Raw genomic sequence first — 18,792 nt, forward strand, 5'->3', positions numbered from 1 at the left:
TCGATGAAGGGCCTAATTACGTGAAAAAAATTTCGGAATTAGTATTACTTTCAAAAAATTCATTCAAAGTTAAAAATTTCAAAAACTGAATCGACCTTACAATTTTTACCCGTAAACTGAAGCATAATAGAATAAAATAGGAACCAAAATGCAGATTCATCATAAAAATTTCATCATAAAATCACAAAATAAAGAAGAAACAATACAAAGTTAAATGAAAAATAAACAAACAAGAGAAATCTACCCATTTGGCCTGGTTAGTCATCGCGGTTTGCACGATTGGTGACCACTACGACATCCCCGGTGTCCTCTTTCCATTCTTCTATCTGTGAAGAAAGAGAGATCAAAAGAAGAAAAATAAGGATAAAAGGAGAAGGAAAAGGAAGAAGAGAAAAAAATGAAGAAAAGAAAATAAAAGAAAAGAGAAGGAGAAGGAGAAGGAAGAAGAGAAGAAGGGAAGGGAATGGTAGGGAAGGGAGAGAGACGTCTGACCAAAAAAGAGAAGAAAAGAAAGAACGGAGAGAATATTTGATGTTCTTGGGATTTAAAAGGATAATTCCTAATTTCGCTCAACCGTGCGTCGGCAGTTCCTCTTTATCTCCCGAAGCATTAAGTAATGTGTCGACAACTCTCTTTCATCTCCCGATCATTAAATAATGCATCAGCAGTTCTCTCACATCTCTACTCTTCAAATGGGTGCGTCAGAAGATGTCTTATCTCCCGAACGTGATCTCTCTCAATTTTATAAATCGACGTTGGGAGATCCAGATTTTCTTGTAATGTGAAACTCATTAGATAATTGATTTGTAATTACTGAAACGTTATGTGTAACTAATGTAAATTTTATATAATCAAATGGTTCCATAAAATTAACACCTTCATATTGTAAAAAGGGGAGAACAAGATGTTTTAATTACTTTCATGTTTATTTTACAATTTTATTTATTAATTTAATTTATCATTGAAGGTATTTTTTTTTTTCAAAAAGAAAAAAAAGATAAAGAATATTTATGACATTTTAGTAACTTTATAAAGCTAGGGTCTTCATTGTTGCATATAGTAAATATGGGAGTTGCTCTTTCTCTTAACCCTCTAGTGTCTTGAAGAATTTTAGAAAATAAATTGAAAAATTACATCTTAACGAGTGATCATTACATATCGATATTTCCATCAATATTTATACGTTTTCATGAGTTCAAATTTGATAATCATTATTGCTATTATATTACAAAACAATTAACAACACATAAAAAATAGACAACAAAATACAACTAATGTAAATATAATATAAAGAATATACACAACAAGCTTTTGAAAAACCATTTAAATGTTCAATTTTTTTAATCTTTAAAAATATTCATCAAACATCAAAATTTTATTTATATGTTGTCGTGTTTCCCCCATTTTTTTCTTTTCTATGAAAAGTGATTTTCATAAAATTAACATTTGATATTTTCGTAGACGACATAGAAAAGAAGGAGCAACACGATGCTTTGATTACTTTTATGTTTACTTTAAAATTTATTTATTAACTTAATTTATAGTCGAGGGTATTGTAGTAATTTAGTAACCTAGGGTTTTCATGCATAAATATTAGAGTCTTCTTCCTAACCCTCTTCAGTTGCAGTCGCCGAAGAGCTCCAAATCCTCTTTTCATTCACTTCATCGATCCCCAGATTCCGCCATGGCGACCGGAGCTGCACCGCCGCGTCAACTCTCACAGAAGGAGGCCGACATTCAGATGATGTTGGCTGCCGAAGTTCATCTTGGCACAAAAAATTGCGATTTTCAAATGGAACGATACGTTTTTAAGCGCCGAAATGATGGTATGTTTCCTTTAGATCTTCCTTGGTTTGCTGCTCCAAGTTTTGCTTTCTTTTTTTTTCCTTTTTATTGGCGATTTTTGCTTTGACTGAAATTTAAAGTTCTAATGGGCGTGTTGCTATTGTTTTTAAGTTTCTTTTTCAAGAATTTCTCGACTTTATTGTGATTGGAATCATATTTACTTTTAGTTGTGAAGTTCCAGTCTTTGGCTATTCTTCTGTTTATCTCTTTAAATTTTTCTTCATTTTCTGAGGAATTTTCTCTAAATTCTCAAAACTGCATTAAGTACTTTTGATGCTGTTTTGAGTTTTGTCGCTTAATGTTCATTAACAAGATTTCGAATGCTTTGCTTAAAAGGAGGGCTCAATGGGGATTGTCTATACAATATGTTGATGTTAGGTTATTTAAATTGTTGAGTTATGGTTGTGTATGATTTTTCTTTGTAAAAAGTCTTATTTTGTCGTTAGGAATCTACATCATTAACCTTGGTAAAACGTGGGAGAAACTTCAGCTGGCTGCAAGAGTTATTGTGGGTATTGAGAATCCTCAGGATATCATTGTTCAGTCTGCTCGACCCTATGGTCAGAGGGCTGTTTTGAAGTTTGCTCAGCACACTGGTGCTCATGCTATTGCTGGAAGGCACACTCCTGGAACATTCACCAATCAGCTTCAGACATCATTCAACGAGCCACGCCTTCTTATACTTACTGATCCTAGAACTGATCATCAGGTGTTCAATTTAGAAATCAAGAATAGTTCATGGTTTTAAATTTAGCTCCAAGAAGAATGGTGGCTTTATATTGTCAATTATGATTCGTTCATGCCTGTTCCATAGATTTATTTGTGTTTGAATTCACTTGATGCTTTTATTTATTGATGTCGCCTTGTTGATTCTGATTTGCAGCCCATTAAGGAAGCTGCACTTGGTAACATTCCCACAATAGCCTTTTGTGACACTGATTCTCCAATGCGGTATGTTGATATTGGAATCCCGGCTAACAACAAGGGGAAACATAGCATAGGATGTTTGTTCTGGCTTTTGGCAAGGATGGTCCTACAAATGCGTGGGACAATTCGTGCTGGCCACAAATGGGATGTGATGGTAAAAGATCTTATTGAACTTTTCTACTAGTACTTTAGAAACAACACCTGGACTTAGTTTTCGATTAACAATTATTTGTGGGAATTGTTTACTTGCACAGGTGGATTTGTTTTTCTATCGTGAACCTGAGGAGGCTAAGGAGCCAGAAGAGGAAGAGGCTCTTCCACCCGCAGATTTTGGCATTGCTGACTATAGTGCTGCTCCACTTGCCTCAGATCAATGGACTTCGCAAATTCCCGATGCCCAATGGGGTGCTGCAGATGCACTTCCTCCTCCAGCTGCTGTTGTACCTGCTTCCGGTGCCGAATGGGCTCCAGAGCCAGGTTGAATATAAGCTTTTGTTTCTAATTGTTTATTTGAATAGAGCTATCTGCCCTTTGATATGTTTATTCATGTAAACTTGTTTTGGTCTCTTTGTAATCCTGTTCTTTGCATTACATCGTTTTTGCATCTTATGCATCCTTGACCAGGAGTTTTAAGATGCTACTGATTAGTTATGTTGTGATTGTCTGAGGTGAACCAGAAAATGATTGTGTTTTTAGATTCAAGACTATAATTCTTAGACAATATTTGAGTCATTAAACATGGTAAGAGTGGTTTTAAATGGTTAAAAGTATTCCTGAACCCAACTAATACTTGAAACCCAACTAATGCTTGATACTTCAACAATTTAGTTCCTCCATAAAAGCAATTGATAGGTTGCTTAGTTAAGTGCTTTTGGGTTCTTTCTCAACACATCATTCTTTTATCTCTTGTAATACTTCCTATGTGTATTTGTAATCACTTTTTCACCATTGTTTTCCTTTGTCGCCAGTTGCTTTGACAGCCGATGGATGGGATGCTGCAGCACCACCTCCACCGCCGGCAGCTTCTGCGGACGGCACGGCACCTGCCTCCGCCAGTTGGTTTTGAGAGAGAAAAAGTTTAAAATTCCGTAACGACTTGTACTCAAATGGATTAATTATTATGAGTTTTCTTGTTTATTTAGGAATGACATCCGTCTTTTTTGGTTGGAAAATTTACTCGATTATTATTTTTTTTATAGTCCAGTTTTAGATTTAAAGATTGAATTTTCCGACTTACATTACATATCTAAAGGTGCAATTTTTTATTATTATTATTATTATTGGTTTTTGAGATATATAAGAAATTAAGTCCCAACAAATAATATATTAATTTTGGATTGCTTAAGGTGGCATATTTTCTTTGAAAATTTTGAAGTGAGCATAACAAGTAGAGTTAGTTAATGGTTGGTTTCTTTTTACGGGGATTTTTTAACCTGAATATTTGATGTGTGTTTTGTTGTACGGATAATGTTAGAGTTCAATTTCTCAATGGGATTGGTCCCGTGGGCATGAACATCAAACTACTTAGATGGCTTGTTTTTTCATAAATAATGCATAAAAGTTTACCATATTCTATTAATTTTTCTTTTTATTAAAAAAATAGAAATCACAACTAGGTAAATATATATATATATATATATATATATATTTATATGTAGTCTTTTCAAGAATTTCAAATTTTCATCAAAAAGTAAATTTCAAGAGATTTTAATTCTTTCGCAACTTTTTTGGATTTCGACTTTAACACAATTATAATATCAAATTCTGTGTTTTCTATTTCAGTGGATTGCTTTTTAATGCATCAGATCTTTGTTTCTAAATACTTATTAGATTTATTTGTAATATATATCATTTTATTTTTAATATATATAAGGTTTATTACATTTGGACCAAATACAAATTTAATGTTATATAATATATAAATTAAAGGATAAAATAATACATATTAAAGCATAACTTCAAATATTAATTATCTGATATAAATGAAAAAAAATACGAAGATTATCATATATTTTAAATTTCAAATATTTTAGTTTAATGTGATAAATATTTTTGAATCGAATGTCTAAATTAGAAATATATATATATATATATATATATATATATATATATATATATATATATATATATATATATATATATATATATAATACATCAACAGTTTTGGTTTTCTCCTCATCAATAGTTTTATAAGGCAAAGAGACAATAGCGGCACTTGGCATTTTCGGGTGAGAAAAGGAAGCTTCCTCTTCTGGAGGATACTCGGAGAGAATTTCCTTTCCAGTTGTAGTTCTCCAAGTAAGAGACTTGTTAATAATACGAACACTAGCCTCTTTAGCCTTTTCATTGACTCTGGCTATGAACTCGGGTTTTGATAGAAATTTGGGCCTGTTCTCCCAATCTTTCTGCTTGATATATTGATCAACATATTTGTCCTAATATTGATCGTATAGAGCTTTATCTTCGAGAGTTATTGTATTTATCTAGTTATATATATCTCCAGATCTTCTTTCCATGTCAGTTTGAGTAGGCGACAAGGATCCCTCAGACTTCTCATTTTTGTACGTCTGGAATGGATTGTTCAAAATCCACTACCATTCTCATTGAAGTAGATCTGGGAAATGGTCTCTCCCTAGTGGCTGGTTGGTATTCTGAAACACTAGAAAGTCCACTATATATTTCTCTAATTGGGGGTTGATGGGATTCTTCTTGAAATTGGACTTCGACATGCCCATCATCATATTCGGTTATTTGAGCCGTACTACTTTGCCTTGTTCTAGGGGCAGTTGCGTGCTCGATTGACCAGACCGGATTGCGAGTTAGCTCGCTCTAGTCTAAGAGCTTGGGGACCGTCATGGAAGATCGTTCTAGATTAACCTCCATTAGCATATTGTAATTTTTTGGAGATACACCTAAAGCTTTGGGAGAAGCATTGGTATACATCATTTTGTAATATAGGACATATATAACTGAGAACGGGTATGATCCATTTTTCAACTGTAACCCTTTTACTAGAACAACCAGGCATAAAACGTCGTAAATGTTCTTGCATGTCTTGAAGAGCAACTGTAAATCCAGGCTTACAAGTGAAGTAGACTGGACCATTGTCGAGGTTTGATTGAACGATTCCTAGTAAAGAACTAGAAAAGTTTAGGTGGCTTTTGTCTCTTAAGGCAACATAGATTGGTACATCCAATCCTGTCCTAAAGAGCGGTTCTATGGCTACTTGGATGCATCCTATGTGCAGATATCTATAGTTATGTCTGCGACATAGTTCAATATTTTCATTTGCAAGAAGACGGTATTCTAAAAAGTCTTCACTTACCGAAATATTATCTTCTGAAATCCTTACTACATCCTTTTCTCTAAAATTGTAGAAAGGATGAGCGTAGATTTCTTTGGGTTCAAGCCTTGGAATAGACCAATTTTGAAGTCTACTCTCAATGCGAGACAATTGATTTCCCAACCCTACTATATTTGGATAGAGTTTCTTCTAAATTCTCGGAATTTATTCCAGAATTATTTGAAGAGGAAGAAGAAGTTTCGATTACAGGTGGGTTAAGAGACAATTTTTTTTTTAGTTTAGACAACATAAGAAAAGAAGAAGAATCCCGGAATTCTAATAGTTTCTTTCTAACATAATTCTAAAAATTCTTTGTCTAGGTTAATCTTTTTTTTTTTTTTTTTATCATGGTTCATCATCATTTATATCATTCAATCCAATTTAAGAAATCGTTGTCAAAACTTCTTTTCTACATTTATATTCAAGTTGACCAAGCCATACTCGTATTCGTATGAATGATGAATATAAACATTAAGGAATAATAATGAAAACATTTCGCAAATCAGAGAGATAACCATGATGAAGAATTTTGAGAAAGAAAAGATTAGAACTGGAGAAAGAACTAAAAAAATATTATTAGAAATTAACTATCATCCTCCCCGATACAAAGAAGGAGTTTACTCCATGAAGGGAGAAAGAGGATAGAGAAGATAGACTGAAGGCTCTGATACCATTCAAGATTGAGGGACGTGCCCTTATATAGATAAATACATCTCCCACAGAGATATCATTTATCCATATAGGTTGTTACACGTGTCAACAATAATTTACAAAAGTAAAAAGATAAAAAAGTGGCCGACAAGACAGGACCCTTGTCTGGCATCTTATCTTTCTTTTTGAAAAAGTAAAAGATTACGATAAGATTTGGGTGGGACAAGACCCCCACTTATCCTTATCTTCTCGTAATCTAAAAACGTACTTAATAATGACTAAAGTACGAACAAGAAAAGCAAGATTGACAAACAAACAAAATATAATTATGCAAATTAAAGAAAAGCTGAAAAGATATGTCTGCCAATGTCTTCAAGCCTCTTTTGGTAATTTCTTCTTTAAGGAAGATGACGTCACCCAACTTTTCCTAAAAGGCCTGGATTGATCTGACCATGCGACTACTGCCGATTCTCTGGGATAGGATGCATCCAGGGACTTACTCTCGGCTTCCCTGCCATCAATTGCCTAAGCATTCTATCCTCGTTGATTATGTTGGTTGCGGTAAGAATTTCTAACCGGAAACAATCCTTGCTAACTGCACTGGCCTGCAGTTGGTCACGCCACTTCATCACCTGTCATCTCCATCACCTCTCATTCAATCGGAGATTATCCAAATCAACGATTACATTGTTAGACTGGAAAATGGAAGACAAATTTTATTTATGTATTTTTTTATAATAATTTACAATGGTAATAACCTATTTTTCATCCTAGTTGGGAATCCAAATAGGGATCAAATATTTCGAAATTGTAATAAGGATCATTTGCAAAATCGATATCATTGACAGATGAATCTGAGAGATAAGTGATGTCTTCAGGGTCATCTTGTTTGTTGTCGTCGAAATTATTGTTGACGACTGTTTCCATGACTGTCTGGAGGTCTGCTTCAGACTTTGCTCCAACAATTGACGTCATGATTGAGTTCTTTGCGAGAAGAAACTGATCTTCTTCTCGAGAGAGAGGTGAGCGTTGGTTTTAAACCATTTTGCTATTTGCTCTTCATTCAAGCGGGAATAGTCGTACTTATCCCACCATTTGACATGCAAAATCTTTCCTAAGAGAATTTGGCTCTAGATGAAAGTTGGTGACTCCAACAAAAAATCCAAGGCACTTGAAAATAAAGAGAGAATCTATACGTTAGCAAAAGTGCAGACAAATAGATGCTTGATGAAAAATGGTGGCAGGCTCGTTGGACTTCAACAGGGAAGATCTCCGGGGTTAGGCCGAAATAGCTCCGCCATTTTTGAAACCAATTTGGAAAATTAGTTTTGTAAGATTTCTTACAAAACGTAATAAACTAGGAGTGGTTGTGCGATTCGTGCCATAATACTTTGTACCAAGCTTCCATGTAGTCTCGGTACGTGTATAATTGAGGATTGAATGATTTTGAAAATTTCTGGGGAACATACATCCCTTAAGGCCAGTGGGATGATGTTAGAACCCTAAAATTTTTTAACTTGGAATAGCACTAGTAGAAAAAAGGCCTACAATGATAGTTAAATGCTGTCATTAAAGGTTTTCATGACAGTTTTTTACAATCATTGGTGCGGCAGTCATGGAAAGTATTTTATGACAGGTGTATAAAACTGTCACGAAATGTGGTTTCCATGACACATAATAACTGTCACGAATGAAATATTTTATGACAAATTATAACTGTCATTATTTAGTTATGATGACAGTTAATAACTATCACAGTTTATGTTTATGATAGAGTATAACTGTCATTGTTTATATTTCATGACAGCTTATAACTATCATGTTTACATTTTATGACAAAGGATAACTGTCATTGTTAATATTCTATGACTGATATTAAATGTCATTATTTATCATTTATGACAATTTTTAACTATCATCATTTTTCTTATCATGATTTTAATTAACTGTTGATAAAACTTTTTTTATGACAGTTTTATCTTTCAATTTAAATGTCATAGTTGTGTTTTTAGTCACTGTTTTCAACAGCCCTTTCTTATTGAATCCTGTATTTCTTGTTGCCTTGCCATTACACATACCATTACAGACCAATACAATCACACATGGAAAAACGGTGAACGCTTTAATAGAAAGAAACACACTTGGTAATATTGCTTTAATTGTTGATACATATGTGTTTTGGTACGAACAAACTATTTAAATAACTACATTTAAACAAAAAAATTTCTACCAAACCTACAAAAAAGCCTATACATCAACTAATTGGCATAAATATGGCTTCATTGCTCCAATGGATTGTGGCAAAACCTAATAAGAAAAGAAAAGGAAAAAAAAAATGATTCAACAAGACAACACATTCACCCACATAAATACATCACATTCACTTCATGATGAACAACACACTTCAACAACATAGAGCACATACACACTTCAAGAATAATAACTTCTAAGCTTAGCTAAATTCAGCCCATAAACTAAGCTAAATTACATACACACTTCAACAACACTTCATGATCAAATGGGCATACTAAAAACAACTAAAAATAAAATGATCCCATAACCCACCCATCTTCTAAAGAAAGTATCTTTTTGCAATGCTTGATCAATATTATATTGTGCCTAAAAACCAAAACATGAAATGAAACAACTTATGGGTAAAACTAAAATAATTTGCCTATTCAACCATAGCATGATTGAGTACATACCTTATAGAATGCCATAAGATTCCCTTTTTTCCTTGTTAAGACCTTTGTCAACCTAGCAAAAACAAAAATAAAAGATATTGGACTTCCACTCACCAAGTACCAAACTCCAAGTACGACCATTGGTATTAAGTGAAGTAGAATTTCATTCTAACAAAATTATACTTTCATTCACTTGATAAAGAGAGATTTTTTCATTACCATTTAAACAATATTTATATAAAAAACCAAGTAAAATCCAGAAAACCACATCACAACTATAAGAAGAGCGCAAAAACTCATCTTCCAACTACACAAAAGTATCAATCCAACGCTCAAATTTTGATGCAATTGTGCATTTGATGACATCAACAATCAATCACAAATTTGGTAAACTAAATCAGACAAACAATAAAGAGTGAAGAATATAAAGATAGATTCAATAACTAAGAGAACATACTTAATTACATGTTCCATGCAAGCTACTGTGTTATTGACGAATATGATCCTCCTAAAACTCCAATAACACATATCAAAAAATCAAAGTGAAAGGATCTATATACACAAGCAAACTACACTGCTAAAAGTAATTGCAATTGGGAGTACAACCATTTGCTTCCATCTTTTGAATCAAAGCATTTGCCTTATCTACTAGTCCCTCTCTAAAAAGGTAAAGAAATTTTTGTCTCATTTTCAAAATACACATTTGGCATCAGTTCCATACGAGAAATTCTTGCTCTTCATTTTTGCCTACCAATTAGTAAAAGAAAATGGTAATGTAAATCTAATTTTCTTGAATACAATCTTGGAGAATTCTTGTTTTAATTATTTTTTTTAATAATACCTTTTATAAACTAAGGACCCTTATCTTTAACTAACAACAAATAATGAAAGCACAAAATAAAAATAGAATAACAGACATTTTAAAACAGAAACAGAAGCTCTACTTATCAACTAACTGATTAACATCAAATATATGATGAGTATTTTTAGTAATCAAATATGACCCTGTGTTAGAGAAAAGATTGGAAATAGAAATAAAAAAAATACGGGAGGAAATTTGCCTTGATGATTCTTGATCATTCCTGCTCTAAAGATGGTCATACTCTTTCCCTAGTAGCAAAAACTATTCATGTCATTCCTTGTTATAACAAAACCATGGCAGGTTATACATACATTACGAAGCAAATATAGCATGGAGTACACTCTAGAGAATCAATGCATCTAACTACAAATTCTTCAACTTAAAGGATATCTAGCATGAAGGTTAACGATCATTACCTAAGAAATTTGAATGTAACAGGATCACTCGAATTAAACCAGAAACTTTGAAATTCTATCATAGTTCAGCATTTCTAAAAGGGTATCATTCAACTTATCTAAACCCAATCAAACCACCAAACTCAACAAAATTTCATTACTTCACGAAAAAGAATCAAACAAACAGTTTTAACCAAAACAAGAAACAACAGTTCAAGTAGAGGAACTAACAAAGAACTCACTTCTTCAGCATCACCAAAAGCTCATCCAACACAGAAGAATCCACATTAGCCAACTCAACTGAATCATTCGAGGCCGGACCAGGCCTCGAGCCAGTCCAATTAAGCTTCAATTGAAATAAAACAAAATAATAGCAATAACACTATACCAAACTGCCAAAAAAATGTGTAGCAATACAATAAAAAATAAATAAGAAACGGGAAAGAAACCCTTTTTTTCCTTCTTCTTCTCAGGGTCTTCCATTTAAAGTTTTTTGTCCTAAAAATCAAATGAACCAATCCCGTGAAGAAACCAAGCACCAATTATGGACTCTTAGGGAGGAAATCTATATCTCAAAAGATTAGCCCAAATAAATAATAAAATTGGTAAGAAAAGATAAAAACAAACAGACCATAATAACATAAAAACAATCAAAATTCTGAAACGTATCGTAAACTTATAGTAGAGATAGTTTGATCGTGCAAAATCTTTCATAAAAAATAATACTAAACCTACAAGTAATGTTATTACATTAGCACCATGGACTAAAAATAGCAAATCCAAATGTACGGGAGGATACTAACCTCCAAGATCCAAAAGGATTAACACCACTGAGAATAATATTTTACTAACCCAATATGCAAAATAACATTAATTTAACAAAATCCTACAAAATGTCAACATTTTTGTGCCCCAAATTTTTTTATCAAGTCATTCTACATTAATTTCCATTGGATCAAAAACAAAATGTATCTTCCATGATTCCCTTCTATGCTTCCTTGTTATTATCGGATTTGAATTATGGAATGAATATGCACCATAGCATATTTTAACATAAAACTCTACAGAAAAGTCAATATGATTCTTGATACACATGAATAAAGGTAATATTTGTTTAATTCAGAACTCAAACTGGACCATGGATGTTTGAAAATATGAAAAAAAATATGACCCTCTTTTTAAGTATAACATGCTTTGTTTACTCTGTCAATAAAACTATCGATATATCAATATTTCCTCCACATCATTGTTGAATAAGAAATTTTGGAACCAATCACAAATTGCCACATCATTTACTAAAATAATTTATATTTGAGATTAACTAAAAATTGGCATGTGTCCCAAATTAAATTTAAAGACAAATTGGACAATTCTAATGATGTCATGTTTGTTTATTATGACAATTGGGTCAAATTAATTATTTTGGTTCAATTAAATATTATTTAGTTAGACTAAAATTCAATTGAGCCCAAAAATAAGCTTAATTTAGCCTAAAATAAAATATGACCCAAATCCATGTGATTGAGCCCATGGGTATGGTCCATTGACCAGAACAGGCTCAAGTCCATAAAAGCCCACCAGGAAACTCTATAAATAGAGGAGTTCTCTTCATTTGTGGAGGTTGGAAATTTTTGACTCCAGAAGGTCTAGAGAGAATTCTCCCAAGAGATAGAAGCCTCCTCAACTCCTGAAGTCAACCAACCTCGAAGATTGAAACTCCGACCACCGAAGATTGAAGCTTCTTTGAAGATACAAACTTTCTTCTAAGACTCCAACTTCAAGAACACCCTCGAAGATTGAAGCTTCTTTGAAGATACAAACTTTCTTCCAAGACTCCAACTTCAAGATTGAAGCTCCTTTGAAGATACAAACTTTCTTCCAAAACTTCAACTTCAAGAACACCCTCAAAGATTGAAGCTTCTTTGAAGATACAAACTTTCTTCCAAGACTCCAACTTCAAGAACACACTCAAAGATTGAAGCTTCTTCGAAGATACAAACTTTCTTCCAAGACTTCAACTTCAAGAACACCCTCGAAGACTGAAGCTTCTTTGAAGATACAAACTTTCTTCCAAGACTCCAATTTCAAGAACACCTTCGAAGATTGAAGCTCCTTTGAAGATCCAAGCTTTCTTCCAAGTCTTCAACTTCAAGAACACCCTCGAAGATTGAAACTTCTTTAAAGATACAAGCTTTCTTCCAAGACTCCAACTTCAAGAACATCACATGCTTCGCTTCCTCAAATCAAGCGTAAGCATCCAGCCGAGAGAGAATCAGAGGATCAAATTCTAGAGATCGAACCACATCACATCGAATCAACATAAATACAACATCAACACAAGTTCAACTCCACGAATCAAATTTCTCCGAAAATCTCGTGTGAACAATCATAATTATCTGAAAATCTCAACTTGGCTTGGTTTGGATTTCTCTATAATTGCCTTTGCTGCAGAATGCAGAGACCTATTTTATTTTATGCCTTCAACTATCATATGTCCTCCTACTATGGTATAACGGTATAACTCATCAGGTGTCAAAACAAAACGTGCAGCAATTGATAAAGCATATTATGAAGATTTTAAGCTCCTAGAAGAATAAAACAAGAGATATTGACTGAAACATGCATGATTACCAAAATTGAAATGGTCATTAACAGATGTCAATTGGTTATACAAGCTATCGAGAAATTGCACAATATCCTATTTGCAAAAAACGAAGTAAAACCAAGCCATGAAACAACTAATTTTGGATCAGAACGTCTTCAGTAATCGATAATGACTGAGTGAGAAGTGCAAGTACCTTGACAGGAACTGATCGAGCCCATCTTTTCTTGACAGTAGCAGGGGCAATCTGATGTTTGTTTTTAGTTCTATAACTAGCCTCGTTGTCTCCCGACTCTCCCATTGGCTACTAGTCACATTAACTGGCCAACCACAAATTTCATTCCACTTGCCCCTCCATGCCTTTTCATTGAAAAAATGCACCGAATTCATTTCAGTTCCAAAGAGTAACATTCAGTTACAGCCTTACAGAAAAAAAAAAAAAAAAAAAAGAAAAGAAAAGAACCTCCAACGAATCAAAACACGAGCATTCACTGATATCGCACAGACCATAACACAAATACGCACGCACGCACAAACAAGTAAATAACAATCACACACATACATCCGCAATATAAACAAGCCAATTTTCAGAAGAAAAAAAAAACAAATTCAAGAACTAACATCTCATCTACTTATCAAATCAATAAAGGAAAACAACGTCCAAAAGAATATACAAAAATTTCTAGTATCACAACTTGCATCATACAAACGCGCGCTCAAAGAAGTAAATAAGAATCATGTACATACATGATTACATACATCGTAATCAAGCCAAACCAATATTCAGAAAAGAAAATGTAAAAGTGCAACAAGTAAAAGAAAATGAGGAGTGAAGAGATTGAAGGAAAGGGGAAATGGGGAATGGATTTTACCTGCTTTGGCTTGAGTTGAAGAGTTAGTTGGTGTAGAGGAGGGAAAGACGATGAGTTTTTGTTATTAGTTGGTGTAGAGGAGGGAAAGGCGATGAGTTTTTGTTATTAGTTGGTGTAGAGGAGGGAAAGACGATGAGTTTTTGTTATGAATTGCTGTGTTTAGTCAGTCTTTTCCCTGAATTTTATTTCCATTTTGTTCTCTTCTTATGATCAGTCCTTTCATCTTACATATTGAAATCATTTTTTAGATACTATAAAGAAGAAGGCTCTAGGAAGCTAATAAATGAAAGCACGTATGAACTATTGGTTTGTCTTTGAAGGCTTAAAAATTGTGGGAGAATATAGTAGTAGAGAGAAGAATTTTTACTTTAACTTACTTATAAGGCTATACAATAAATAATAATGTTAATAATAAACTTACTTCATGGCCACTTCCAATGGGGGATTTCTTCAAACTGATTCATCTACTCCACCACCATCTCTTCCTCCTTGGCTTTCCAACTCCAACGGTGTCGTAGTTACCACCAAAGCCGGAAAAGCAAATTAAAGGTAACGTTTAAGACCTGCAAGCCATCGGAATACAATAATTACTACATATGTATGCGTTGAACCGTGGGCGGAGGTGGAATCGTCGGCGGAAGTCGAATCGGGGCGAAAGTCGTACCTGGGCGGAAGTCGAACATGGGTCGAACTCGAACCTGGGCAGAAGTCGAACGGTGGCCGGAGTCGAATACTCGTCGGACGAAGAAGAAGACAGAGGGGGTTACGAAGCGCAGCGGACGTGAGACATTTGGAGTTTGAGAAATTAGGGATTTCCAGAGGACGCAAATGGGAGAAATTTTTTTGGGACTTTTTATTTTAATAAATTTGGGTATTTTTTATTTTAATAAACCCTGAACTCTTTTATGACACCTAATAACTCTCATGAAAAATAATTTTCGAAAACAATGTCTTTTCCCGTCAAAAAAGCGCATTTTGACATATTATGACAATTATTTATTCTCTCCTCTCAATTTTTCTTATATTGAAGTGTCATAGAAGACCACTTTTCTTGTAGTGTAGACAACTTTTTCCGAATTGTTTCGGTTTGGAATATGAGTGATTTCGACAGAAACAGTGTCTACTAAAATGAACTCATAGAATTGCCTTGTTTTCTTAATATCTTCCGGGAAGAAATTGAACCCATGGGGGTAAATTTGGGAGCAAATTTCTGGAATGGAAGGTCCGTCAAATTTTGGTTCGATGACTACATCTTCCAGAGTTGTTTTCGTTTGGTATCCTGTGATCGGTGGCCTTGGCATAAACACTGCTGATTCTTCAGGATAGGATGAATCCAGGAACTTACTCTCGGCTTTCCCCGCCATTAATTGCCCAAACATTCTATCCTCGTTGATTCTGTTGGTCGCAGTAAAAATTCCTGACTGGAAACAATCCTCGCTAACTGCACTGGCCTGCGGTTGGTCACGCCGCTAAATACAAATTTAATGTTATATAATATATACTTCATATTAAAATTCTGGTCTCAGATGTATATTTTACTTACTTTGTCGCATGTATTATTTGATTATTTTGCAAATATATACTTCGATATAATACTAATGATGAGATAAATCGTAAAATCCAATGAATTTAGATAAATATCATATAAATTAAAGGATAAAATAATACATATTAAAGCATAACTTCAAATATTAATTATCTGATATAAATGAAAAAAAATATGAAGATTATTATATATTTTAAATTTCAAATATTTTAGTTTAATGTGATAAATATTTTTGAATCGAAGATCTAAATTGGAAAACTATGAAATTTGGAACACCTCTAATGCTATTATGCACTAATTGTTAGGCACTTACCTATCATAGTTTTGGTCAGAAAACAATTCTAATTTCTTATACATTTGATATCGTTAAAGTTCATATCATAAGGATTGATTTATCTGTTTTATAAGTGGAGCAATACAACACTATGATCTGAACTTCCACTAACTACAATGAAACGCTAGTGTTGATCTTTTTTATATTTATTTATTTATTTAGGGTAATAACAGCGAGAATGGGAATAATGTTATGCCCATTAGATTACCTTTCAATCAAACGGAGTATTTATTTCTCAAAAGCAAACTAATAAAGCATTTGTTTTGAGTTGAGGGGACATTAGTATTAGTATGAGAGTAGCATCCACAATTTCTTAGTATGGGAGTAGCATCCACGAATTACAAGTTTTTTAAATTTTCGAGAGTAATATAGATTTAAATTACAAGTGGGATACCTCTTGTGGACTTTAAATTCGATATTCAAATTAAAAGATAGCATCAAATCAAACATGATTGGTCGTGTGTCCTAAAACGAATAGTAAACCTGAGTTCTATTCTAAAACTAATTGAAACCCGGAGAAGAAATTCATGTACCTTATTAAAAATGTCTAAATAGTATTTTGTTTAACTGAACCCTTCTTGAATCATTTTTTTTTTTTTTGGTTGATCAAGTGCTTATGTGACTTGATAGACTATGAAACCATATAATTAAGAAAAACGGGCAAAACTAAGATAGAAAAAAAGCCAAGCACCCTCTATCTAATTTCTAATTTGTTTTCACATGACATTTTAAATTGTCATTAAATCCTAATCTCATCCCTTTTCCTAGAGGAAACGTTAGACGAAAGAAAAGGCCATTTTCAAAATTAAGCTTTGATTGAAACGTTGACGCAATTTTTAGTTTCTAGAAAAAAAAAATAGTTCAATTAAAATTTCAACCTTTTTTTTTTAGGTCGGTCTTCAAATTGAAGTAAACTAAATGGTGAAAACATGTAGGTAAAACAAACTTTTGGTGGTGTAATGACGAACATCATCTTAGTCATATGACACTGCAAGGGATTTAATTGAGGCTCAAGAATTCATATTAGAAGACAAAATTGAATGCTTATTCACCTTAAAGTAGCAATGTGGGAGATTGACGAAAATTAATAGGTCAAAGTTACAGATTTTGGTGAGAAATAAAAACATAAGTTATGAATGATCTATACAAGGAAATATAAATGTGAAAGAAACATTTTCTTTTTCAATTATACCTTTAAGTTTAATCCTATGTTCCGAATCACTTTGATTTGTTGATAAATTTATTTTTCATTTCATTTTTTTAATATATATAATTATAAAAGGCACACACTCTCCTACTATTTTTTAAATTAATTCTATTAAGTTTAGTAGAATTAAAATATGCAGAATATGAAAAGTTGAATCCAAACGGTTTTTCATTTACCCACTACTTTTTTAATTAATTATACTAAAGTTAAGTGGAATTAAAGTATAGGATGTGAAGAATTGAAATTCAAATAGTTTCTCGTTTACATTTTAGAAAGTAGTTAAATATCTTATTAATTCTAATTAACAATACAAACTTAAATACTTGAAATTAAGTTGAGAAATTTTTCTAACATTTTTTTTCTACTATATAAAAAGGTTTTCTTGATTTTTTGTTACCAACATTGCTATTGAGAAATTTAGATCCATCCAATGGATTGTATAATGGGACAAGATTGGTATGTCGATCATTTAGCAAAAATATTATACATGCTAAAATAGCAACGGATGATCATGCAGGAAAAAAAGTTTTTTCTTCCACGAATACCATTAAGTCTACCAAATGTCATTGGATATCCATTCAAGTTCAAGAGAAAACAATTTCTTATTCATTTATGCTTTGCAATGAAAATTAACAAAACACAAGGACAAACAATTCCTAATGTTGGAATTTATTTTCTTGAAAAATGTGTTTTCTCATAGATTACTTTAGGTTGCTCTATCTAGAGAAATTTTAGTGAAGACAACAAAAGTTTGTATCAAGCCAATAGGTGACAATAAATTACCTTTAAATTATACAAAAAGAAAATATTGTTTATAAAAAAATCATTTTTTGATATATAAAAATCTTACATTTAAATTTTTATATTTTAATCTAATTATTATAATTTATTTTAATGTACATCTAATTCTATTACATTTTGAATTTCGAACCTTTAAATTTAGCACAATTTAAACATATACATGCAATGTTTACCATAATCTAAAGCTACGTATTAGACGTGCCATGTAACAAACTACCAATGGACAATGAGAATTTAGTTGTATATAATATCAACAATTTTACCCTCAACATGACATAGTAGTTATGTGTTCATTTTGAAGCAACAAAAGAATTTGTAGGACATAGTTAGTTTCTCGGACACATAATTAATCCCACATTTGACATTTATTTACATTACTTCTTGATAATCAATGCTGACTTTAGTCCATAAAACAAACTTTCAACTATGTTTTGACCTTCGTCGAAAAATTTCCTAGTTTAACTAATTATAATTAGAGATATCTATTTTCGCCGTAAAAGTCTTCCTCAAATAGGACGAAAACTTTTCAAATTCATTATCTTTAGCCAATAAACAACCAAATTTGAAATTTAGGTGTAATATTTATTTAATAATAAATAACTTAACCTAAGTGTGCTTATTAAACAGTCTAATGGACGAGGATTGCATCCCACTTATGTTTAAATTTAGATTATTTATGTGAATATATTTCCTAAAAAATTGATTAATTTTTAAGCTAAAATT

At 32.6% G+C, this 18,792-nt stretch overlaps 1 protein-coding gene across 1 annotated transcript; it reads left to right on the plus strand.

Annotated features, from left to right (window-relative positions):
- The first annotated feature begins 1,585 nt into the window (after window positions 1-1,585).
- Window positions 1,586-3,996, plus strand: LOC103501303 (40S ribosomal protein SA-like). The gene is made up of 5 exons (XM_008464843.3): window positions 1,586-1,826; window positions 2,292-2,554; window positions 2,729-2,926; window positions 3,027-3,249; window positions 3,741-3,996. The coding sequence occupies exons 1-5, from the start codon at window positions 1,685-1,687 to the stop codon at window positions 3,836-3,838; spliced, it is 924 nt and encodes a 307-aa protein (XP_008463065.1). The 5' UTR covers window positions 1,586-1,684; the 3' UTR covers window positions 3,839-3,996.
- Window positions 3,997-18,792: the final 14,796 nt, after the last annotated feature.

This window comes from Cucumis melo, chromosome 3 (assembly GCF_025177605.1).
Source record: "Cucumis melo cultivar AY chromosome 3, USDA_Cmelo_AY_1.0, whole genome shotgun sequence".
In the NCBI taxonomy this organism is placed as follows: Eukaryota; Viridiplantae; Streptophyta; class Magnoliopsida; order Cucurbitales; family Cucurbitaceae; genus Cucumis; species Cucumis melo.

Coding starts and splice junctions, on each gene's coding strand:
- LOC103501303 (XM_008464843.3), top strand. CDS start 1,685: ATGGCGACCGGAGCTGCACCGCCGCGTCAACTCTCACAGAAGGAGGCC. Junction 2,555..2,728: donor ATCCTAGAACTGATCATCAG/GTGTTCAATTTA, acceptor TCTGATTTGCAG/CCCATTAAGGAAGCTGCACT. Junction 2,927..3,026: donor GCCACAAATGGGATGTGATG/GTAAAAGATCTT, acceptor TTACTTGCACAG/GTGGATTTGTTTTTCTATCG.